Source organism: Delphinapterus leucas, chromosome 2 (assembly GCF_059928025.1).
Source record: "Delphinapterus leucas isolate spDelLeu-1000000601 "Yukka" chromosome 2, BTC_Dleu_Yukka2, whole genome shotgun sequence".
NCBI lineage: Eukaryota > Metazoa > Chordata > Mammalia > Artiodactyla > Monodontidae > Delphinapterus > Delphinapterus leucas.
The window spans coordinates 143,535,521-143,562,025 of record NC_143130.1 but is presented as its reverse complement, the minus strand read 5'-3'; the positions used below and the strand labels follow the sequence as shown (position 1 = coordinate 143,562,025).

General features: G+C 39.1%; 1 protein-coding gene across 1 annotated transcript in view; it reads right to left on the bottom strand.

Moving 5' to 3' along the window:
- Window positions 1-25,999, bottom strand: part of RHOJ (ras homolog family member J) — an 84,750-nt gene extending 58,751 nt beyond the window's left edge. The window contains exon 1 of the mRNA XM_022570420.2: window positions 24,619-25,999. Within this exon, the coding sequence (XP_022426128.1) occupies window positions 24,619-24,862 (244 nt within the window). The 5' untranslated portion in view covers window positions 24,863-25,999. The remainder of the gene's footprint in view (window positions 1-24,618) is intronic.
- Window positions 26,000-26,505: the final 506 nt, after the last annotated feature.

Here is a 26,505-nt window from a genome sequence, read left to right as displayed (position 1 = left end):
TGTGATACACCACATTAACAAAATGAAGTATAAAAATCATATGATCATCTCAATAGATGCAGCAAAAGCATTTGAAAAGATTCAACATCCATTTATGATAAAAGCTCTCAACAAAATGGGTATAGTGGGAATGTAACTCAACATAATAAAGGCCATATATGACAAGCCCTTGGCGAACATAATACTCAGTGATGAAGAGCTGAAAGCTTTTCCTCTAAGATCAGGACTAAGACACTCTCACCACTCTTATTCAACAGAGTGTTGGAAGTCCTCGCCAGAACAATGAGGCAAGAAAAATAAATCCTTTGAGAATATCTCCCTCCCCAGTCTGTAGAGTTCTAGAGAAGGTAAAATTGCTTAGAGCTGTATAAGAGGTCAGATACAGATACATGCTTTTTCAGTAATGATGCTACTTTTAAATTATCACAACAATATATAATGATATTTTCATGCACTGAACACTAGTTAGATGCTTTATGTATTTCAGTTTATTTATTCCTTACAACACATCCATGAGATAGGTATTTAACTCCTTTACAAGTGAGGAAATTAAGAGTTAGGCCAGAAATTTCTTATTTCATATTTCACTCTGTACTAGCTCAAAAGCCATGCTCTTGACTGCTGTATAAGAATGCAAAGCACCCTATTTTTTTTTATTCCCTGGTAACTTTCCCGTTGCTTTTTTATATGCCACTTTTCAGGATCTTCACATTTTCCTCAACTTTGAATGGTTCACCTATTCTTTGGCTACTGGCCTCAGCTTTTGAAGAGTTAAGAAAACTCATGAAAATATGTCTTTCCTAACAGATGACAGGTCCGAGAATTTCACTGTTTCCCCATCCTTCAGCTGGGGTTGGGAGTAAACTCCACTGTGAAAATGGGTCAAGATGATAACTGTTTAATCACTTAACCAAATGGTTCAGACTCACTAATTGAAAAATATAGGTGTTTATATAACTGTTATATTTATAGGAGTCATGTTTTATATATTATTGCCTCTCAATGTTGTACGAGAAACGTGATAATCTGACTTAATTTTAATCCAACTATGGTTTACTGTGTTTGAATATAGACTGTGCAGTGAAGAGCTTCCTGCAGGGGCAACTCTGTATCAGCTGTAGTCTCCATATTCTGGCAAAGCTCCTTTAGTGAAGTGGCTCTAAGAAATAAATTGTGTTTTTTTTTTTCCTATTGCCTGCTTCCCAGGCACCCCAACATACATTTCTCCCTAGTGCTGTTGTTCAAATTCTCCTTGAGTTATTGTATCAGCAAAGTGTAGTTTTGGGGAAGGAAGACAGCTTTTCCTACCCTGGATTTAAATTCAGCAAGACTTGTGAAAAGTAATCTTTTCAAGTGTCAGAAAGGAAGAAAGTATGCCTGAATACACAAGAATGCAAGAATTTACTTGAGGGTGGCACTAATGATCCTGTAGTTGAAAATGATTTGACAAAACCCACAGTGTGGGGAGGCTTTACCACGAAAAATAAAATGTAGGTCTAGAAGGGACCCCAGTAAGTCATTTCATAACTGTCTCAGACATGTTAGTGTCCTAACCACACAAGTACCATGATTGTCTGTTCTCTTTATGAAGAGATCTTCATATATGTATACTCCATAACTCCTTAGCTCATTTCAGTGTCTTATGAACCAAACCAACCAACATTAATCTATGTTGGATTACTCTATGGGCTTTTGTGTTGTTTACTTTTCCCTGGGTGTTGGAAACTAACAATAGGGAAAATACAGTCTCTGAGGTCAGGTGTTACATAAGGACAAAGAAGCTGGGTCAGGTATCTCTCACACATGAACAAAAACAACAATAGAAAAGCCACTGACATTTACTAAACATTGATACATATATTGATACATTGGTTTACTTAATCCTCATATTTCCTAGGTGAAATATATCTTTTTATATCCTCATTTTACAAATGAAGAAACTGGTTTAGAGAGTTTAAGTGACTTGGTGAGGATCAAACTACCACTGAATGACACAGCTGAGTGTCTAATTTAGGGCTGCTTGGTCCAAAGCACATCTTCTTGATTACTCTACATGTGAGTGTGTCCATTCCTAACATGGCTATGCAACATAATTTTAAGATGGAATTTTTCAAAAGCGTGACTAGTTCTTTGCCCACATAACCAGGAAAAATAATAGTTCAAGCACAGCATGTTATAAAGAAAGTAATTTTGATTTATTTGACTAGCTGTTACTATTACACAGCAAGATAGTTGGATTCACTGAATTATGGAACTGGTCAGTTTTTCTGTGCTTATGCATAAGTATAATCTAATATTTTCTATAAAGGACCCATAAAATCTGAGGGAAAAGATAGAGATGGATACAAATAATTGTTGGAATTAAGGAAGAACCAACATATTAAAGAAAAACTAGAAAGTGAAGGCACTGTATCCTTGTAAACATACATTTGTTCACTCAGAAGATGTTTACTGAGTGCCAAGCATTCTTCTAAATGCCAGAGATACGGCCTATCACCTTAATAGCTAGATGATAAAGAAATGTAGTATGTGAGTGCATGTATATATGCACGCAATATATTAGGTGGTGACAAATGCTACAGAAAAATAAAGCAGGATAAGTGGAGAGTAGTTCATTATTATATAGTGTGACTGGGGAAGGCCTTGTTGATAAAGTGACATTTGAGTGGATTCCTGAAGGAAGTGAGCAAGCCAGTCATATGGCTTTTGGGAACGGAAGTGCCAGGCAGTGGGAACAGCAAGAGCAAAATCTCTAAAGGGGAAACTTCCTTTCAAGGAACAGCAAAGAGTGTAGAATGAATGGAGGGGAGAGAGTAAGTTTAAAAAAATACCTCTAATACTTTTCTCTTATCCAAGTGCATCATCTTGTACTTTCTATAAAATGTTAAGTAATAATGTTAGTATGGGAACCCTTGCTTCATTCCTGACTTTGTTGGAAATATTTATAGCTTTTTCCCATTAAGCATTACCCTGGCTTTTTGACTAAGATAGATTTTTATAAACAAAATACCCATGTGTTTAAGTTGTCTATTGTTGCATAAACAGCTATACCAAAATTTAGTGACCTAAAACAATACTTATTTCATTATCTCATGTTTCTATGGGTTGACTGGGCTTGGCTGGGCAGTTTTTCTGCTTAATAATATGTCATTTTGGGCTGCAGTTGTCTGGGGGCTTGACTAGGTTGAAGCTTCCAAAATGACTCATTCACAGTTGGTGGCAGTTGGTGTTGATTTGTCTGGGAGCTCAGCCGGGCCTATGGACCAGAGTACCTTAGTTCTTCTCATTGTGGTCTTTCCATATAGCTTAGCTTCATAGCATTGACAGCTAAGCTCTAAGAGGAAGGAAATCCTGGGCTCTGGTATACCAGAAAATCAATTTTTCTTCACTCTCTTGGTCAAGATACTCATAGGACCAGTTAAGATTCAAGGGTTGAGGAATAAACTCCACCTCTTGATGGAAGAGTGACATATTTATAGAGGAAGGGACAATGAGCGTGGTCATCTTTGGAGGCTATCATATCATCAATTCCCTATTTTATTGTTGTTATTTAAATCAAATTTTCATTATTAAATTTTATAATGCGTTTTCAATCTCCGTGAAGGTGATAATACTACTTTTCTCCTTAGACCTATTAATATGATAAATTTTATTAATAAATTTTCTAATCTTGAGCTACTCTTAAATACTTGGAATAAACCTCTCTTGTACATGGCTTTATCTGTATGACTCTTCATGAGGTCCTGAGCTTCTATGATCTGAATTAGATGTATGCACTCTTCTAAAACCTTCAAATTATTCTCTTTTCCGCATTGTTTTATATACATGGGATATAGTTCTTTTCCCTTCCAGATATGTCCCTTACCTTCAAAAATTATATTTTTGTTGGCAGTTTTTGAGACCCATCATGACTGGGCTCTGTCTCCTCAGCTTCTATTTCCTTCCTTTGTTTCTTCTGTGAATTCTGCTGTTTTTGGTGCCCTTTTCAAAATATTTTGGAATCTATGTCCTAGTTTTACTGAAAATATAGTTTGTATTTTTGCTTTCCAGTTTTTCTTTTGGATGGTTTCAGGAAGAGGAGAAAACTGGATTTATGTAATAACGGTCATGTCAGAAGTCCCAATGAAATGCTATTATCTTTATAGAAGTAAACATCAAAATATTAAATTGATTTTCACAGACTCTCAATAGACATTTTAGAGATGAAATTGCTTGAGAAGTAAAAGATTTCAATATTTTGGGGGATAGAGATGAGATTATTACAAGTTAATTATTTATCTTCTTTTCTTTGGTGGCAAATACAGCCCTCTCCTGGAAAGCTAGAGGTAATTTATATTGCTCCAAGGATAAATTTTTCTCCTCCATCAACCTCCAACTATACCTTAAAAATGTATAAATGATAGTTGTATAAATGATAGAGGTTAAGTGATAGTTGGATGCAATTGGGAAAAATGCTCTTCCTTGAAGATTGATCTCAGTTACTTCCAAAATCGTGATGGGGTTGAGGAGCTGAGGAACAAGCCTGGGAGTTATCGAGGGGTCCCCAGCCTGGGGGTGTGGGATAAGGGTGAGCATTAACTTCAGAAGTCAGAGAATCCTAGGGAAGTCAGGAAAAATACAAACAAAATCTTCCAAACAGCAAACTTCTGGATCTGTCCCAGTAGGGACTAATTGCGCTTATTAACTTCTCTGTGAATTTGATATGAAGTAGGCCCTGATTTTCCACTGGGCAATAAATTGTTTGAGGTATACCATCAACAGTAAACAGTGCAATTACAATTATGTCTTTAGAATAGAGTGTTTTAATATCCCAATGTTCTTATTGTGAGTCTTTTTAAGGTCATAAGAATGGATTTACATGCTTGATTAGAAACAGTTCTTCTGGTACTGCAGCTGGGTGATCTGGGCTATGGAGACCAGCCCCTCCCCACACCTGCTGCTGAGATAATGCCAACAGTTCTGAGGCATTTCCATCCATAAAAGGAACAAGCAGGCCGTGTGCACGAGTTACAGGGCGCAAAGCAGAGACCTCTGGTTCTGAGCCCTGTTTCTGGCACTCATGCATCCATATGGCTTATGCATGTGTGAAGGAACAAATAAGGGCTAACTGCATTCTTAGAGATGTAGACCTGGGGAAAGAGGATGTGTTCCTTTTTCATGCTTTTGCTGTACTTTGTGTCTAATTACATTTTATGTCGTTCTACACTCATGGAGTGTTTAATAAATAAAGTGATTTATTACTAATAAGCAGCAATAACATTTGATAGTGTTTTCCAGCACACAAAATGCTTTCATGTACCTTATATAATTTATAATTTGTTGAGGATGTTTGGCTAATACAGATTAGTTGCCTAGGGACCTCTATAATATTGTGTTATCAAGAAGACAGGTTACTTCCTAGATACCTTGTTTCAATGTAAAATTACACGTTGGAGAGAGTTATAATTTGGAGAGAGTTGGAGAGAGTAATAATTTGCTTAAGTATTTTTAGAGACTCTCAGGGTAGAGAAAAATTGGACTATGAAATGAGATTATAGAAACCTTTAAAGGGCTTTTATGGATAAGACCATTTTTTCTTAAAAACAAATAAAGCATGTTGAAGTCATCTTGTAGGGATGAGATTGAACACTAATCTGGAAAAGCAGAGTTGCATAGGGGCCATACCTGAGGAGTAGATCAATATATATCTTTCTTTCTCTTTTTCTACTAAGAGAGTTGGGGCTTCTCTGTCTCTGTCTCTCTGTATCTCTTTCAATCACACACAGTCAAGATCAGCAGTGAATTGGATGGCACTTGTTTTAGTCTTCCAGAGGTGTCCACGAAATTAAAGATTAGAATGCTTACATCGAAACCATTGCTGCCAGCACTGAGCTGATAAAATAGGTATGGAAGTTACCTTCTATGAACATCTCACAACTTTCTTATGAAACTCTGCAGATAGTGACCTTCTTGCAAGGAAAACACTGATCTGGGTGTGACAGAATGAGGCTTCTGGGCAATAAGCAACTCACTGAATGTCCCCGCCCTTCCCTCCCTTTTCTGTGCCCTTCTGTGGATCACTTAGGATGATAGCAGAGTAGGGCCGCTGTTAAAAATGTCACGCGTAAATGCAGAACTTGGTTGGAGATGATCTGTAACACTGAGGAAGAGCATCTGTCAATGCTGGGAGTTCTGCAGAGAGAAGATGCAGTGGGGCCTTAGAGACAACAGGACTATAGGATCTCTTCCTTACACTGATAGGTCCTGCTCTAGCAATAGTCCAGATGGTTCACCAGAATTTCCTATTTTTCACTATACCCAACAGCGTGAATAAGACCTGGAAGTGCCTCCAAGATGGAATCTTCACAGATGGCTTTTAGCTGTGAATTCTGTGAGAATCAAACCTAAGGTCCACTCATCTACCCACAAGCCCTAAGTTCTACTCTTCTTCATTCTTGTCACTTGTCATTCAACAATGATAGATGAGCTCAGAGCAGGAGGAACTAGTCTACATCCTTCCTTTTCCTCTCCATACCTCCTTTGTGTTCTCCAGATATACAGAGGGGAGGTGAGCAAGAAATAAAACATCTTTTAAAGTAGTTGCATTTCTTTGCCTTTGTTCTCTTGACCTTTGGACCCAACACAACATCAGGCTGCTCCCTTTGTGAAGTGGGTTCATTCACAGTGAAATAATCTCAGATTCTTTGAAGGGGAAGATGCCAAAATTACTTTGGAAGTTGTACAACAATGTCATATTTGAACCTGTCTAGACTAAATCCCTCATTTTGAAGTTTAAGATGATTTCTTTAGGCATGTCCATGAGAGATGTATAATATAATGCAATTTTCATCCCTGGGGCATCAGTTTGTGTTCCTGACACTGGAAAAGGTGTTACATCCTTTATCACCATTCTCTGGTGTTGGAAATAAAATCAGCGCTTATGACCTGGTACTTACTATAAGCCCAAGTGTGATAGGGGGATAGAGGTTTGCCTCACTAGGAGGAGCAGCCTGGCAGAAAGGGATAAAAGCAGCTATTTTAAAAATTAAAGTTGTAATTAAAGTATAGTTGATTAACAATGTTGCTTTACTTTCTGGTGTACAGCAAAGTGATTCATATATATATATATATATATATATATATATATATATATATTCTTTTCAGATTGTTTTCCCTTCTGGATTATTACAAGATATGGAGTATAGTTCCCTGGTTCCCTGTGCCATACAGCAGGACCTTGTTGTTTATCTATTTTATATATAGTAGTGTGTAGATGTTAATCCCAATCTCCTAATTTATCCCTGCCTCACCTCTTTCCCCTTTGGTAACCATACATTTGTTTTCTGTGTCTGTGAGTCTAATTCTGCTTTGTAAATAAATTCATTTGTATCATTTTTTTTAAGATTCCACATATAAGTGATATCATATGGTATCTTTCTCTCTCTGACTTCACTTAATATGATAATCTTTAGGTCCATCCATGTTGCTGCAAATGGCATTATTTCATTCTTTTTTTATGGCTGAGTACTATTCCGTACCATATCTTTTTTTTTTTTTTTTTTTGCGGTACGCGGGCCTCTCACTGCTGTGGCCTCTCCCGTTGCGGAGCACAGGCTCCGGACGCGCAGGCCCAGCGGCCATGGCTCACGGGCCCAGCCGCCCCGTGGCATGTGGGATCTTCCCGGACTGGGGCACGATCCTGCTTCCCCTGCATCGGCAGGCGGACTCTCAACCACTGCGCCACCGGGGAAGCCCTGTACCATGTCTTCTTTATTCATTCATCTGTCGATGGACATATAGGTTGCTTCCATTTCTTGGCTATTGTAAACAGTGAAAAGCAGCTACTTTATGGGAGGTATTCACACAGCTGAGAGAAAACAGAGGAGGGGGAGTAGGAAAGCTTTGGGGATCTCATTGCCTCAAGAGACTGAGCACAACAATATAAATATTTAGAGATAGGGCATAATGCCAGATTCTTTAGTACAAAATTCTAGTTCTGCTGTTTGAATTTCTACAGCTTTAGCCATTGAGCCATAATGTGTATAAAGGAAGAAGGCATTTGGGAAGTCAAGTTAAAACCACAATCTTCTATAATTCAAGAACCTTTGGATCTTTGCTAAGATCATCCAGCTGTCTCATGCTATGGGCCCACTCTGATCTAACGGAACAGGACTCCCGGCGGGTCCTGTTTGCAAACAGCACCTCTCTTGGGGAGTGAGGTGGAGTTACCTAGTCAGGCATTCCAGGGAATAGGAGTTTCCTGTGCTAGTCTTCATCCCTAGAATACAAGAATCTTTTTGTCTCTGTGACTTGATATTAAAATGAGAAAAAAAAGGAGAAACTTGGAGATTAATAGAGCAAGATCACTGTAGAAAGGATCCTAATGAATCCTAGTGGAAAAATTACCAAGGATTTGGGGCTGAAAGAACCTTGTCATTGAAGAATCACAGAGAAAAATTTTACTTTATTTTCTCTTTCCATAGATTTCAGACATTGCTCAGGGGTAGACTTGGCATTATTCCTTCTGAATCACCGATTAATTCACCAAGGAAGAAATACACAGGTCTTCCTCGTTCCTTTTGCATCAGGGTGTAATTTCCATAACTGAATTTCTATGATGATCACATATACCATTTAAATATTTCTTAAGTATTTTTTCCTTAATAAAGGATAAAATTTAAATAGTATTAGCATGAAGTTTGGCTTATCAGGAGCTGCTTGTCAAGTTAATATACCACTGCCTTTCTCTTAGAAGATGTGCATTCCCTTTCCTGTAGAATTCACCAGGTGGAGGTACTTCAGAAGGGGAGGAAAAACTTCTAATGCACATACCAAAGAAAGTTTAGGGTCTTTTAAAAAAAGGTAGGAGAATATGAAGAGACTAAATAAGAACAAAAACAATCTCTATGAGGCTCTTTTTTGAGTATGTCATATATCTTTCGATAGACGATTATTGATTTTTAAGAACCATGAAAAGAAATAAAATGTGCATTAAGTCCTCTAAAGTCACCACTTTCAGTTACTTTGTTCAAAGGTTGTTGATGCCCATTTACAAAGAAATAGAATAATGCTAACAATTTTTAATGGACAAATGGATCATTCTGTGGGTTTATCCTTCTCATCTTCAAAATGCTTCACCTGGTGCTCTTTTTCTCTAGGCTTTGAGTGATTTTCAGGGTTTGTGGGAGTAACCAGATGTTGGCTGTAAAAGTAGAGCTAAGTGTCTCTGTCAGTGGAATAGAACTTCTCTTCCTCATTTCACGGGAATAGGCTTCTAAACTGTTGGTGACATGGTAAAAGATAGGGAAGCTGAAGCAGTGATATCAGATAAGAAAACAATGATGGGTTTAGCAGCTCCTTGTGACATTGAACACAAATAAAATGTGTTTTTCCAAATGTTGTGTGGATGCATTGAAAGCTATGCATCTATTAATCTAATTCCCAACCCCCTTTCACTCCTTCCCCACCATCATAAATTCCCACACTTGGATATCAGTAGAAATTTTGGAAATCACTTGAGGACCCACATATATAAATAAACACAATGTGAAGTAAGATTAATTGATGATGTGGTAGGGTCCAAAATAACTCATGATCTCTTGTAGGTACTTCAGGGTTTGTTTGTAGCTCAGAGCTTGAGATTTCTTCCTGTGTCCAGAAAAATCTAGATTACCCTGGAACAGAATGTCTTTTGTGAAACTGGAGTTAAATCTGTGGTAATCGGTGAGGTTGTTAAATAGGATGTTTGTCTGATGTACACTACCCTAAAAAAGCTTTTAATGTGTTCACTGGTAGAAAGTGAATGAAGGCTAAAAATGCCTCAGGATGATTTGTAATATACTACATACTAAATCCTAGTAAGAGTAACATATCTGTTACAATGATAGAGTATCCAGTGCTCTAAAATACAGTGATCTATGGTCCACAGGGACAAAAATGTCTCCTACAATACCAAAGAATGTGTCAACCGAAGGACACATTATTTCCCTAATAACAAGGAAAAAAACCCCAGACAAACAAAAATAGGGACTTCCCTGGTGGTCTAGTGGTAAAGACACCTCGCTTCCACTGCAGGGGGTGCCGGTTCAATCCCCATTTCGGGAACTAAGATCCTGCATACCTTGCAGTGAGGCCAAAAAATAGAAAAAAAAAAAAACACAAACAAACAAAAAAATAAAACAAAAGCAGGGCTTCCCTGGTGGCGCAGTGGTTGAGAGTCCGCCTGCCGATGCAGGGGACGCGGGTCAGTGCCCTGGTCCGGGAGGATCCCACATGCCCCGTAGCGGCTGGGCCAGTGAGCCATGGTCGCTGAGCCTGCGCGTCCGGAGCCTGTGCTCCGCAACGGGAGAGGCCACAGCAGTGAGAGGCCCGTGTACCGCAAAAACAAAAACAAAAACAAACAAAGAAAACAAAGATAGAGGTGATCAAAAAGATTATTTAGTCTAGATTTCTACATCCTGTTAGGACTGCGCTTAACCATGTTGACGAGATATCCATTACCACCAAAAAATTACAAAAGCTACTTACTGTGTGTTGCCCACAGATCTGAAATGAAAGTTGAAAGGAATTCATGAGAAGTTGCCCATTAAAAATGGTGAAAGAATAGGTCAAATATCTATGAAGGGAGTTGGAAAGATCTGGGTATATTGTCTGAGGATGATAGGGATGAAAATTTCCTTGGTTTTCAAATAGGTTAAAAGCCATTATTCTGAGGATGACAATGAGGATTTCTCCATCTTTGCTAACTTGAGAGGAAATGGCTTTTATCTACAGCCTGAAAGGTTCAGTTTATCTAAAGGGAAGGACTTGGTGGGGAGAGTTATCAGGAGGGTAAGTGAACGTAATAAACAGAGTACAACCTCTACGGCAAAGTTTATGCCTAATATTGACACTTAAGATTTAACATTCACTCTCTGTCTCTTGTGAAAAGTTTGGTTAAAAACATGTTTACTATTGAAAATTCTTAAAGCTCTTATTTACCAGCCTGAACTATTGTAAATGTCATATGAAATTCATTTTAGTGGAGGAAAGAAGCTCTTAAGGCTCACAGTGCAAACTTATCCAATATGAGCAGAGAGGAGGCTTGAGGAGAGGGAGCACAGCCACTTTTCTCCTAATAACTCCTCTTAATAACAGGTATAAAGTGCCCGATTATTTATATATATGTTCACTACATTTCTTACTGGCTGAAAATTAGTATGCTTTCTAGCAAATGAATGGTTGCATTTTACAAACCTCATTCACAATTTTTAGAAAGTTTGCACCTGGCATACATTAAGGAGATTATTGACTTATTGTTTTCCTCATTATTAATCTAGTTACTTGAAAAAAAAGTTATACAGTTCATACTTTAGAGAATTAAATTTTTCTTTTTGCCTCTAGGATATAGCATCCAAAAAACAGATAAAACAGATCCTTAGTATAATTAGGAAAACAATTTTTACGTAGTGAAATCAACTCAGAAGTTTGAAATTTGGCTGGAAGCAAAAGCTTTTGAAATTGTTTTTCCTAGAAGAATAAAATTGGTTTACAACTTTTAAACAAAGCCAATACACTATCTTTGAATGTATGCTCATGATGCTTAGGACATATACTTTTAGGATGTTGGAGGATCAAATTTCAACATAGAAAATTATCCTGACTGTTTACATGGGGTACTAACTTCAGTGTAGAGCAGTGGTTAAAACTGTGGGACTCTTGGATGTGATTCATTCACTCAGTCATTCAATAGACATTTCTGGGTGTCTGTTGTGTTGTAGGCTAATTCCAGGCATTGGAGACATAAGAATAAATGAGACAGAAAGAAACTTGCCTTCATGAACTGTACATTCTAGAGTGAGGCAAGCAGTGGACAAGTGAATAAGCAGATCGGATAATAACTATAGAGAAAACAAACAGGTTTTGAAAGGTGGTCAGTTTAATCAGGGTGGTTTGGTTTGGCCTCCTGAGGAGGTAACATTTGAGCTGACAGATTTTAATCCCAATTCTGTCACTTCCTGGTCCTGTGACATTGGACTGATTACTTCTCTGACTTCCAATTTTCTCTCCTGTTAAATGAAGATACCTACCACCAGAGATAATATGAGGCTCAGACAAGATAGCAAAGTAACACAGGGCTTGGTGCATATTAAATACTTAGCTAATTAATATTAGTTACTTACTATTTTATTAATAAACTATAAACATTACTCCAAAAGGATCAGGAAGCAATTTTTTCATTATGATGCATTCTGCTCAGACCACACAGGGAATTGTTTCTCTCTTGTTGGCAAGTTGAATCACATTCTGAGGCCTGACTGACTAATCTGTATTAAAACAGCTTGAGGGACTCCAAAGGCCTGGTCCCCACTAGCGGGAGTGCTGGTCAATTGGTTGTCCAGATAAGGGTGCCTAAATCCCAGTTACAACATTTCTGCCTCTCCCAGAATTTATGTCCTATCTCTTTCAGGAACCAGATTCTAGCCTAAGTAGAAGTTTTTTGGACTCTGAGAATAGAATTTTAGGCAACTTTCCATTTTTGTTTTTTTTTCCTCCTTTTCTCCAAATGTCAAGGTCAAAGTGTGAAGAAGAACAGAAAGATCTGCAGAGGGGAAACAGATGTTTATGTTCATTTCACAATCATAGGGCTGGGTGGATATGGTAGAGCAAGAACAGCATCCAGGACAGAGCTGCACCACAACCACCCCAAGGATCCCAGGCTCTTTCTTATTTTTTAAGACTCCTTGGTTTCTTCCCATGAGAGTAGGTGTTTTCTAAGTTTTCCTCAGTGACCCCTCCGAAGGTCTCACAGTCATGCTGATTATCGTTTTGCTGACAGCAGGCTCAGTGAACAGCGATTAACACTGTGCAGCTTTGCCGATCATGCCTGAGGCTTTGCTCCCATCTGCTGGTGCTTGGTGCACCCAAGTTTGCCTAATTAATCTTCTTTCCACTCTGTTTTACAACTCCCGTTCTTCCCTGTTCTTAGTCTCCGAGGCTTTTCCCTTCCCTCCAAGGCACCAGCCTTCTCCCAACATTTCCTGATTCTCAGACTTGTGGATTTTCTTTCTTCCAGGGTCTCTCTATGTCCCAGCCATGGGCACAGATCTTTTTAAAAAGCACTCTGGTTTCTCATTTATGAATTTACTAGCTGTTTCTGAGAGGCTCTAAAGGCCTCTTCTGTCTTAAACAATTTCTCCTGTTAGAAACTACCAGGTCAAGGAATTATATATACACATATCTATTTTTAACTTGCTTTTTACTGATTGATGGTTGGTTATAGAATTGTTCTTCTTAATTTCTAGGCATCTTGATAGCATAAAGAAGGATTTTCTGAACTTTCTAAATTACATTAGATTGAACTATATGAACTTATGATATCCAAATGGTTTTGAACTGCAAAATGGTCATTTCATAGGTCCACCTAATAAGAAATGCCTAGGATGCTTGTTGAAATGTATATTTACAGCTTTTCCTCTTAGTGGGTCTGGTATAGAAGCTCTGGGGTGGACCAAAGAATCTGCACTTTTTCCTTTTTTAAATTGAAGTATAGTTTTCCTTTTTAAAGTTGAAATATCATGGAATATAATCAGATATTTATACAGATTACAATATATTCAGATTATTTATACATATATGTATATTCAGATTATTTTCCATTATATGTTATTACAAGATCTTGAATATTATTCCCTGTGTTATACAGTAAATTCTTGTTGCTTATGTATTTTATGTATAGTAGTATATGTCTGTTAATCCCATACTTCTAATTTATCCCTCCCCCACTGCCTTTCCCCTTTGGTAACCATATGTTTGTTTTCTATGTCTGTGAGTCTATTCCTATTTTGTGCATAGATTCATTTGTATCATTTTTTAGATTCCCTACATAAGTGATATCATATAATATTTGTCTTTGTCTGTCTTACTTCATTTAGTATGTTATTCTCTAGGTCCATCCATTTTGCTGCTAATGACAATATTTCATTCTTTTTTATGGCTGAGTAATATTCTATTCTATATATATATATATATATATATATATATATATATATATATATTACATCTTTTTAAACCAATCGTCTGTTGATGGGCGTTTGGGTGGCTCCCATGTTTTGGCTATCATAAATAGTGCTGCTATAAACATTGGGGTGCATGTGTCTTTTTGAATTAGCGTTTTCATCTTTTCCAGATATATGCCTATGAGTGGGATTGCTGGATCATATGGTAGCTCTATATTTAGTTTTTTAAAGAACCTCCATACTGTTTTCCATAGTGGCTGCACCAATTTACAGAATCTGCATTTTTGACAAGCAGGTTTATCTGGTGACCAGGCAAATTTGGGAAATATAGGTATATCATTTGTAGTTGAATAAATGTCTAATTGAATATGGTACGTAGGGCGATTTACATTGTTTATGAGTCTATTGTATTTGATGTAAGAAAGTTTGACTTAGTGAGTGTGATGATGACTTCTAAGAGTCCTTTAAAATCTGTTCACGCTGTCTTTGGGAATATAGCTAACCTCTCTTACAATAATGTATGGCCTAGGGTTTAACTTCTCTCCAAAGAAATGTGAAAAGAACTCATGCCTGACACTTGTGGACCTGGCCCGGACCACTAGTCCTTGCCCTCCGTATCCTCTCATCTTCTCCTGTCTAGGGCTCCTGTCTAGAGCACTACAAAGTCCTACCCAACAGCAGAGTCACAAGATGGAAAAAAAGTAGATCCTTGGATGATTACATGGAGTAGTATCACCTCACCGACCTGAACACTTGCCCAAGTCTGTTCTCTGAGCAAAAAAAAAAAATTCTAACAGTTTGAATCATTATATATTTGAGGCTATTTGTTCTAGCATCCTAACTTATCTAGCATGGTGCCATCATTACAAAATGCCAAAAAAAAGTGTGCTGTTAGCTTAACTGTTAAGTGGCAGGCAGTAACAAAACAGAACAGACTAGAAAGATGAAGATCCACATTATACCATGGCAAAACATTTGTAAAACTATTGTCTGTGAAACCTGGAAGGTGAACCTAGTTCTTACTGAGTCTATTATGCTCAAAGAAAAGATTGGGAAAAGTCAGAATATTAGAGTATATTAATTGTTACTGTGTTTAACTAGGTGTTACAAGAAAGAAAAGAGTTGAATTGGTTGTGTTTAAGCAGAGATTGATAGAACACGAGTATTAATGTCCTTAATTAATAGTTGGAAAATTGATTATTTTTGGATTTCCCCAAAGAAGACACAGTTAAATAAGGATCTGAGCAACAAATGTCCATTTCTCTGTTAAAACAGGGAATCAGCTCTGCGTCAAAGAGAAGAGCCAGGGTGTCCCCTTCCCATTTAAGTCTTTTGCTTCATACAGCCTCTACGTAGCTATTGTTAATTTGAGAGCAAAAGGCATTGGCTGGATGAAGCAGACAAATAAAGTATTTTTAAGAAGCATGTCTAGGAAAGACATTCTTTGGTCTTGGAAGTGGCTACTGGTACATGGAACTTACCAGAAGCCTAATAAATTTTTGAGAGAATTGTATTTCCAAAGAAACCCCAAGCTTGGGCTAAATAGTCTTCTGACTATAAAACAACACTTGAGTCTCGAGACTGGACAAGCCAGAAGCAGGCTATGAAATTTGTGCAGCTCCTGAGAAAGGCAGAGTCCCTGAGGCCTGATTCAGATGTGTGTCATGGAGGAAAATGGATGAGGAAGAAGAACTCCCCAGAGACCCAAGCCAGGGGAAGTTGAGAATAATGGACGAAGAAATTCCTCCCAGAGAACAGCATAAGGGTCAATTCAAGAAACTTCCCCCACTGCTAGGGCAGGAAGTCTTTCTAACATTTGCCCTCAGGATTCTGTTATTGCTATGTCTCTCCTATTCTTTACTTTTCCGAAAGGGGGTTTAGATATTTTGGTTATCCCATCCCTGTTCTATCATTGTCTAAGGGGTGATTGTATATATGGAGGAGATAATGAGTCTTCTACTGGACCACAAGGAGCCATGTCTCCATCAAATGGAAAGGACCAGGCATCACCTGCATGGCTGAACTTTAACCTGTTTCAGTGAAAGACTGGGGCTCTGGGTGGTCCCTCTTGGGAAAAAATTTGTTTTACATGTGGGAAAAAGTGCGTAGGGATATTTGGTGACTACAGAGTCTGACACAAACAGAGATGGCTAGTTTCCATTAAAATCTGTCCTTCCCTCTTCTGGGCATGTAGGTGGTTTTATTTCCCAGCTTCCCTTAGACTGAGGTGTGGCCTCGTGACTAAGTTATCTCCTCTGAAGTTTGACTGGAAATGATGTCCGTCACTTCCAGGCCTGGCCCATAAAACTTTCCATTCAGGTTTCTCCACACTCTTTCTCATTAGTCTGGTTGGATGCGGACAACTATGAGATCTTAAGGGATGGCAGTGTAACATGCAAAGAACCTGGGTCCCTAAATGACTAAATGGAGGAAAGCAGCCCCACTGACTTGAATACATGTTCAGGAACATAAATTAGCAAGGAACGTCCTGTCGTGGTGTTAATCCCTTACATGTTTAGGTCTGTTTGTTATAGCAGGTTAGCATACCCTAACTCAGTTGTCCCCAACCTTTTTGGCACTGGGGACTGGTTTCGTGGAAGACAATTTTTCCACGGACCAGGGTGGAGGATGCTTTCAGGATGATTCATGCTCATTACATTTATTGTGCACTTTATTTCTATTATTATTACATTGTAACATATAATGAAATACTTATACAACTCACCATAATGCTGACAGGAGGCAGAGCTCAGGCGGTAACATGAGCCATGGGGAGCGGCTGTAAGTACAGATGAAGCTTTGCTTGCTTGCCTGCTCTTGCTGTGTGGGCTGGTTCCTAATAGGCCTCGGACCAGTACTGGTCCGTGGCCCGGAGGTTGGGGACCCCTGCCCTAACTAACGGTGGCTTTTTGATTAATTTATTAGCTATAAACCTACACACCGCTTACATTATTTATTTACTGTTTTGTGGCCTCCACTTACTCCATTACAGGTTATTTAACCTTGGGCAAATTGGTTAATAACTTTGCAACTTGGTTTCCTCATCAGTCAAAATTAGGAAATAATAACACCTCATAGTATCATTGTGAGGAGGCAATGAATCGATGTATGAAAATATCTCAAATATGCTCATAGCAAGAACTTTGTATAGCTATTGTTATTGTTGTCAGAACATGTTCTAGTGGTGTTTGAGTTTCGTCATTAAATACTACCACACTGCTTGTAGGATCACATGTGGCCGTAATAAAATTCACACTGAGACTGCAAATGAAGGACTTCATAAATAAAAGCTGTATTGTGAACCATTACAAAATGCTGAATGAATACACATGAATCAGGTCCTTTTGCCTTGTGAAAATTAGGCATATCCAAAAAGTTGGTGGACTTCAGAGTATTCAGGAACGATCCCAGGCCACTCTATGATTCACAGTGGGTCCCTTTTGAATTCACGGTGGAATTAATCCTGACTGAGTTATACCTGGAAAATTAACTGTTTGGATTCTGCTAACACACCCAAGGGGTGGCATGGATTTTTGTTTATGGGAAAGTACATTTTCAGCCTTATCAGGACCTGTGTCCTTACACAGAGGGTAGGGCCTCTGTCGATCCTTGTGATTTTGTGCTCAGGATTGGTGAGGGAGATCATTTCTGTTGAGCTTTCCTACCTGTCCTTTACGTTAGTTGCCTCATGTTAGTTGCCCACCTTCATGTTGCCTTTGTAGAACAGGCCGACTAGATCCCAAAACAAAGATGTCCAATGTACTGAGCCATCTCTGAGCCAACTTTGCTGTTTGCCCCAAAAGAAGAGGTAGTGATGGCAGATTCTGAAAACGTTATCCTGGAAATAAAGTACTGTTTTCCTGAAGCCCAACATCGTTGGGCAGTTAGGTAGTAAAATTTATGAAGGATTTCCTAGCTTGGACAGTGAAAGGAGCCAGGGCTTGTGGAACTAAAAGTCTTGGTCACAGGGAGTCTGTCCACTGAAGCCTGAATCGGTCACAGGCCTTGGTCTGTTGCCAGATGAAGCTGGAATGCAGGAGGGTTATGAACTGCAGATGTAGTTTCTAATCCTGGGAGCATGATTTTTCTTGGGTCACTCTGGTCACAGATACTTAATTTTCTTTTTCCCTCTTCTATTCTTTCTTACTCCTAAGAGATGAAGCTCACAGTTTACCTCTCCGGAGTGTGCTTTGGCTTTCTGAGTGTAATTTCTACCCCTGGAGCCTCTGAATGTGCTCATGCTCATAGGCATCACAGTAGACTGTGGAAGGACCTGTCTATACAATTCCTGTTACTGCACCTTCGATATGGCCTCCAAGAGTCCAAAAAAAGTATCAGACGCGCATCACACTGCCTCAAAAAGAGATATTGGAGGGTTGAATACCTACAAGGCATTGGGTTTTTGAGCATCATGGCATTTAGAAGGAACAGAGCAAGTCAACAGGCCCATTCATTTCTCCTCTTTCACATACTTCCTTTATATTTTTGCCTAAGGTTAAAAACCTGGTGATTTATTTTATAGACCCATGAGAGGTGTTTTAGGTTTTCTTTTGGCTTACAAAAATGAATCTCATCCATTCTCCAGAGACTCTCGGGTGTCTTTAGAAAGAACAAAAGAGAAACTCCTGAGTAAATATTCCCAAATGGGCAGAACTATGTCATAACACTACATAAGCCTGGGGCTTTGTTTTTATTCACTATTATTTTATGTTGTTTTTTCCCTTGTGGATTGGACATAGTTTCCCCCTTGCTCTGGTCATTAGGGTTATGACGGAATCTACATTGGACTAATCATCACTTAATTAGGTGGAAAAAGTTTAGAATTGACTTTCAGCTCTCTGTGAAAACAACTTTTACATCTCACTCAGCTGATAGAGCAACTAGATTTTTCCCCCCTTTCCACAAATTGTGTTAATTTCCTGCATAGGCAGCCTGGGTTTGCAAATAGTGACTTATCTAAGTTTTTAAATACAGGTGGTTTTCATAGAAAAAGGAGCCATAGACACGACCAGTTCTTTTTTTTTTTTGCGGTACGCGGGCCTCTCACTGTGTGGCCTCTCCCGTTGCGGAGCACAGGCTCCGGACGCGCAGGCTCAGCGGCCATGGCTCACGGGCCCAGCCGCTCCGCGGCATGTGGGATCTTCCCAGACCGGGGCATGAACTGGTGTCCCCTGCATCTGCAGGCGGACTCTCAACCACTGCGCCACCAGGGAAGCCCACGACCAATTCTTATACAGAGGATGATGGTAATGGTGAATGAGGTACGTCATGCAAAGGCTTCAACTTGAATGGGATTATTTTATGCAGCCATGCACATAAACAGACAAACCATGTGCACTACCTACCTCAACATGCAATCTAACTAAACTAGAAATGGAAGTGTTATCCTTATGTCATATGTCGTGTGAAACATTAATTGATACTACTTTATCAGTGAGATGTCTGCCACAAAACTCAAAGCTAAAGATAAGATGAAGACGGAATGGGAGAAGACATGATGGTTGTTCCATGGTAAGCTGTGAAATCTCTAAAGGTTGTTGGGACATCTTGAGTCATCCCTGGAAGGGAGTAGGAAGAAGTGCCCGGAGATGTTTCTCAGGCATACTTGTAAAAAGTGTCAGTGACCGTTTTTATCTTCCTTCTACTGCCCCCAATTTTTAGACCTAGCCCATAGTTGAACTTGGGGTTACTCTGGAACATGCGTTTTTATGAAGAACTATAAACAAGTGAGCCACTCAAAATTTAGCTAAGCTTTTGAATATAATGCAAATGGAGGAATTTGAGTACATCCCATCTGTTTCCAAATGAAATTTATACATTGTATATTTATATTATTCAATAGATGTGACATTGGCTGGTTGGGTCAGGAAAATTCTATGCTGTATTATGATCCTGGTAGAGATAAAATGATTATTTAAAATACAAGCAAACTAGTTGAAAAATATAATACATTTAATAAATATTTTATATGTTCATTCCTAAAGAGACATCTGTTGGACCAACAACTTGTTCATTTATTCCTCAAAGTTTTAATGGACCAGGAATTATCTATGCGCTGGAAGGACAGAGATGCGTAAAACATATTAATTAATTAATTCAGTAACAATCTATTGAGAGCATACTAGATGTTGAGTTCTGTTTTAGAAGATGGAGATAGAGCAGTGAACAAGACAAAGCCCTTGCCCTCATGGGGTTTACATCCCAGTGTAGGATAAAAATGGTAAGCGAATAAATATAATGTGAAGTAGTGTTAAACCTTATGAGGAAAGATGAAGCAGGAGAAAAATTAAAGAGTGACTGTACGCATGTGTGTGTTAATGCATTAAACAAGGTGATCAATTGAAGCTGAGGAAGATGGGAGGGATAAGGTAAGGTTGGGGGAAAAGCAAATGCAAAATCTTCAAGGAAGGAAGGAGTTTGGTGTGTTTGAGGAATATGCAGATGGCTGAGAGCAGAAATACTGCAGAGCAGAGTTAGGAGAGGAGGTCGAGGGATAATGGGGATAAGTCATGGAGTACCTTGTAGACTGTGATAAATGATGGGGCCTCAGGGTGAAGGGATTTGACTGATGGATTTGGGCTGTGGGTAGTCCTTCTGTCGGGAGTGTGAAGAGCTGAACTATACGGGATACGACTGGAAGCAGGGAGCTGGGAGGTGATTACAGTAGTTTGGATGAGAAATGGTGGTGGCTTGGATGCGAGTGAAAACAATGGAGGTGGTGAGAGCTGATCGGATTTGAGATGTATTTTGAATGTTGACCTGATTGGTAGTAGGAAGGGATAATAACTAGTGGTTTGGATGGAGAGGGATGGGAAGTATTGTCAAAGGAAGAAAGGAGTTAAGGATAATACCAAAGTTTTTGTTTTGAGCTACTGGGTGGAAGACAGTGGTCATAGAATTCTATGGGGAACACTAGGGGAGGTGTAGACTGAGGCAATTAAAAAATTCTGTTTTGGACAGGTTAAGTTTGAGATGCCTATTAGATATCCAAATGGACAGTTGAATATATGAGTCTGGGTCAGGTGTTTTTTTTTTTTTTTGTGGTAGAGATACACATTTTGGAGTCATCAGTATATAAATCATATTTAAAGCCATGAGACTAGATACTGTCAACCAGAGCATGAGCATAAATAGAGAAGGGGACTGAGAGACTGAACCCTGAAGTATGCCAATGTATAGTGGTAGGGAAAGAGATGGAGAAAGCAGCAGAGGAGATGGAGAGAGACTTGCCAGTAGGGGAATAAAAACCAGGAGAATGTGGTATCCCAGGAGCAAAGAAAGTGTTTCAGGAAGGAGAGTATAAACCATAAGAAAAGCCTCCAAGAGATCAAGTAAGACGAGGACTGAGAATTGAACACTGGTTTTGGCAAGACATGACCCTTCCCCTCAGGAGCTTATCGTACAGTGGGGACTGGGGAAATAAGGAGACAAATACATTGCTATACAATGGTGCAAGTTGCGTTCTAGCAATGTTAACACATTTCTGGGGATGGGCTGGAGATGGAGCAAGGAATTCTCCTTGGGGGGGGGGGTCAAGGAAAGCTGCATCGAGCAGATGTACGTTTGGATCCTGATAGGTAGGAGGGAAGGAAAATAACCAAGATTTATAAAACTTCAAAACTTTTTTTTTCTAGTTGGTTGTTGATTTTTCTACAATCACTCATGCAGAACTAATATTTCCTCTCCAGTGAATATCCCACTACTATTACTCCATGTAGAAATATTTACCAATTATCTGTAAACACGATAACTATATCATCAGGACAATACACACACTCTATCACACCCTACTCCGTTTGAAGGATACTCTTGTAGTTATATTTTTCCTTGTTGTAGCCTTTATATTTTAATTACATTTTAATTCCCTTTCATAGCTGTGTGCAACTGTAGAGACCCTATTCTTTTTTTAATTGAAGTATAGTTGATTTACAATGTTGTGTTAATTTCTGCTATATAGCAAAGTGATTCAGTTATACATATCTATCTCTATATATTATTTTTTATATTATTTTCCATTATGGTTTATCACAGGATATCAAATTTAGTTCCCTGTGCTATACAGTAGGACCTTGTTGTTTATTCATTCTGTATGTAAGAGACCCTATTCTTAATCACAATAGCTACTATTACCTAGTACTTGTCATGTGTAAGGTGCTGTTCTAAGAACTACATGTATTAATTTATTTTGTTCTCATGATCTTAATACCTCTATTGTCCCTTAAAAAAATTCATGACAACTGAGGCACAGAGAAGTTGAGCAACTTGCTCAAGACCACACAGTAATGGCAGAGCCAGTATTAGAACTGGGCTGTCCAGCTTCAGAGCTCACTATCTTGAGCTCACTATCTTAAGTATTTCCGTCCTTACTATTATATCTTTACCTTCCTAGGATGGGTAGCTATTAGGGAAAAATCTTCTTCAAGGGATAGGCTCTCTTTGACTTGAACTTTTCTAAATTCTTTGACTGCAATTTTCCAAAGGCTCAGTAAACTATTTGCAGGTTGTCATTTCAGAATGAGCCAGTAGGACCAGGGACTGGATACTGGATATTTCTCCACGTGGAGAAGACAGCATGAGTTCTTTTACAATTGACTGTAGATTCTCATGTGACTGTGTAAGGGTTTATGTTCAATCAGTTCATGTATGAGGAGCGTGGTGGTAAAAAGAGTTAGGGTCGTCGTGATGGAGAAGATCCCTCTACAAATGGAAATGTTCACTTCATTGCGCTCCTAGATGTATGTGGCTTACACCTTCATTTCCCTTACAACCTAACTACAAATGCATGAAATGACTGTGTACTTAAAAAAAAATACAAAGTGTAAATCAAAGTAACAATGTTTGGGAATGCCTACTATGTACAAAGTATTGCTTTGAGTACAGTTGCTGTGATTTCTTGAGAGCTAAAACAAGGAATAGCCAAAATCTAAGATGCTTTGTTGCTCAAATAACAGCAAGTATGTACACAACTGAAACATAAAACAAATTGATCTTAGTGGAATCTAGCGGTGGTCCAGACTTTGTTTGTATTGTAATTGCTTCACCCAATAGTTGGGGATGGGATATGTAATTTTTAAAAGCACTTAAAACCTCTCCCTTTAGTAGATTGTGGGTTCCATTTTTGATTTAAAAGTTTTTGAAATTAGGTACCAGCCAGTTCCCTATCTTGGCAGAAAGAGGGTGTAGAATAAATAACTTTTGCTAAGATGTTTACAGGTCAGGATCCCAATAATTTTCTTAAGTTGCAAACCTAATTTTACAATTACTTTTTTGTCCCCCCTCAGGATGAAAGTCTACCTATACTTCTCTTCATTCTGTTCTCATTAAAATGTTCTTCTCTGGGCACAGAAAAGCTTAAGAGAGCCAGTGTTCAAATTCGCTCTTAATTTCTACAAATATAGAAAAACCTGCTAGAAAGTGGATACTATTTTCACTGTGGTTCTCTCCCTGTCTGCTGTGTAATAGTGTCATAAATCATGTACGTGTAGTAGTAGGAGGAGACGTAGGTGATTGTTTAGCTGTGGAAAAGAAGCTGCTTCCTACAGAAAGGATTTCAAATGACCTCACAGCAAAGCCAACACTCACACAGGTTTCCTGTGGGCCATTTCCCCTTCGGTACTCTGGACCCAAAGCTAAAGTGAAGAAGAGAAATTTTCCTCTCACAAAATCTCAAATCTCTGGTAACTCAAGCTGATCTCATAGTGAGCAAGTGGATCATCGTATTCCAAAAAGTTATAAAATCTAGGCTATTGTAAACCTGAAGCATTTTATGAATTTGCTTTTAAGAAATTTAATAAAATTTGTTTTGGAGATTAAGAGAAAAAATAAGAGTCAAAATGGAAAAATTTAAATAAGCTATCACACAACAAACTTCAGAACACTCGAAAAAATATACCTGAAAGAATTAAGTTGTGACTACAGTATCTTAACTGTCAGATCTTAAAGTATTTTATGCCATATTTCGTGCTTTGGGGACATATGTTGAAATAAGTAAAATTTTATTTTTATCTTTATTTTTACCTTTAAAACATATTGATTAAAAATTTCTCTTTTAATTCAAGATACAGATTGCCTAGGAGATATTTAAAATCTTTCAGTACTTTTCCTTCAATCTACCTCCACAGGAAAATAAAAGTACATTAGGACAGCACCAATTATTATAGAAAAACGAATGTTCTAATGTTACTAATCTCAGCATTTCCTTTATAAATGGCATGTGGTGAATATATGAGAAGTGGCAAGAACACTTCTTTCACCAGTTGTGTGGTTAGTGTCATTGTTGTTTTTTAAAGAACTGTGATGCAATTACGCTACCTTTTAAAAAGTTCACATTAAAGAAAGTTGATGAATCTTCAGGCAAATGTTAAGTAAAATCTCTAGCCGCAAAGCTTAGAGGACGGTTCAGGGTATTTCCCCAGTGTTATTCATTTGGTTTAACTGGAAAAAAGTGTTACCATAACATTGATATACAAGTTGTCCTAACAACAGCAAAGACCTTGGTTGTCTGCTATGCCCAGCTACCTGGCTCCTGGCAGGCCCAGACCCAGCACTGACATTAGAGATAAGCCAGGCCCCTCTGAAGCTGGGCTGTCGTCTCCCGCCTCCTTCACCTCGTATGCAGGGGTAGGTTTTCTGCTTTTCTTACCTGCATAGTGGTCAAACACAGTGGGCACGTACTCCTCGGGGAAGGCGTCATTGGCGTAGCTCATGAGCAGGCAGGTCTTCCCCACGGCGCCGTCCCCTACCACCACGCACTTCAGCATCTTCTTCTCCTCGCGGCCACCGCAGCCGCAGCTGCTGTCATTTCCCTCCTGGCAGTTCATTCTCACGGCTCCAGCTGCTGTGACTGTGCCGCTGCCGTTGCTTCTCCTGCTTCTCCCAAAGCCCATGAAGCGAGCCGCAGGCTTGAGGTCACTCTGTCTTACTTTGGGGAACTCGGATCATGCAGAATTGTCCGAGGCGGCTGGCATGTGCCCTCTTGCTTACCATACTGGTCAAGAAAGGTAACACACACTGGGGAGAATGATTAAAAGCATCTGCCCCTTGCCCCCATCAGTTTGAGTTATGAATCCTCATTTTTCACCCAATTCTAGGGGCTTCCTGGGAGTCTAGAAATTTCAACAGCCTGAGGGTTTCACTCTGCTCTCCTGTTCACCAAGCCTGGCTGAAGACACAGTGGAATTTCGCTAAATCTTCCCCATTTTCCACTTCACATCTAACATGGAGGAAAGCTGGGCTTTTTAATGGAGTTTTTCCCTTGCTTCCTCCAGCTTGCCGAGTGTCAGGAAATCATGGGTTTCCTGCTGCATTCCATATTAGGATCAGTGGGCTGGAGAAGGCTGCAACAATGGGAGCTCTGTGTGTGTGTGTTTGTACTTCTGGGGAACGCTGCCAGGACATGGAGTGGGAGAACACTAGGGGTCCCACTGCAGACTCAAGCTGTCAGACTTCCTGTTTCATCCACGGCTGGGGAGGTTGTTTGCCTGTGGGCTGGCTGGGAAGAAGCTGACGAAAGGATGGAAACTGGGGAGTACTGTCGGCCACAGAAACAGAGGGAACCACACCAGCCGTTGTAGGATAACATATGACATCATCCCTCACTGAGTCACCAGTTAAAAGCTCTGCAGATTAAAACTGGACAGTTCTTCACATACTTAAGTGAGAAGCCCTAAGCAATTTGTCCTGGCAGTAAAGAAGAAAACCTTCCAGAGTTTCACTGTTACAAAGGGAAACGTTCTTGTAGATTGTAGGTATAAGATATGTGATCGGGTTAATAAGCTGCCACATTTGAGCTCAACGCTCATACGTGTATTCCAGACCCAAACATTTTTATGGTTGTAGCACATAAGAAATCAATCAGATGTGGGATGTTTGCATCTTCTTATTAGTGAATAAACACACATGTGCTTGGCTCACCCTTACTTTTGGAAATGAGAGTGTGTGGGATGGCTGTATTGGTTTGTTTCAGGTCCCCAAACGTTGCTTTTGCTTGAACAGTTCCGTTTTTGATTTAGTCTTCTCCCCTTGGTCAGCCTGGCCCTCTTCAATTACAAAGGAGCCATTGGCAGATAATTTATTTGTCTATTGGGTCACTCAAAACGAAGCCTCTTTGAAGCTCTGCATTTGATTAAGGTACTCGGTCTTAGAAAAGAAGTGGAACTCTGCAAGTGATTTTGACAAATGGGTCAAGTACGTTTTTGATGGGGGAATTAGGTGTTTCTTTGAGATTTTTGAGCACTCAGTTTTAAGAATTCAGATTATCCATTTGATGTGAGGAGGGGTTTTTTTGTGTGGGGGGGTGCGTGAGAAGTCTGTTTTAATGAGTGGCTATCAATAATATCTATATCCACATATGTATGCTACTATATAATAGATATAACCTCACATTTCTTCTGTGTTGTATTATAGTAACACTTGCCATAGTGTTTAGTGTCCCAATGTTTCTTTCCTATAAAGGGATGGTGTTTCAGTCAGGTTGTTGTGTATCTACTAGATTATGTTGCTGTAACAACTCCCAGTGCTCAATAATTTA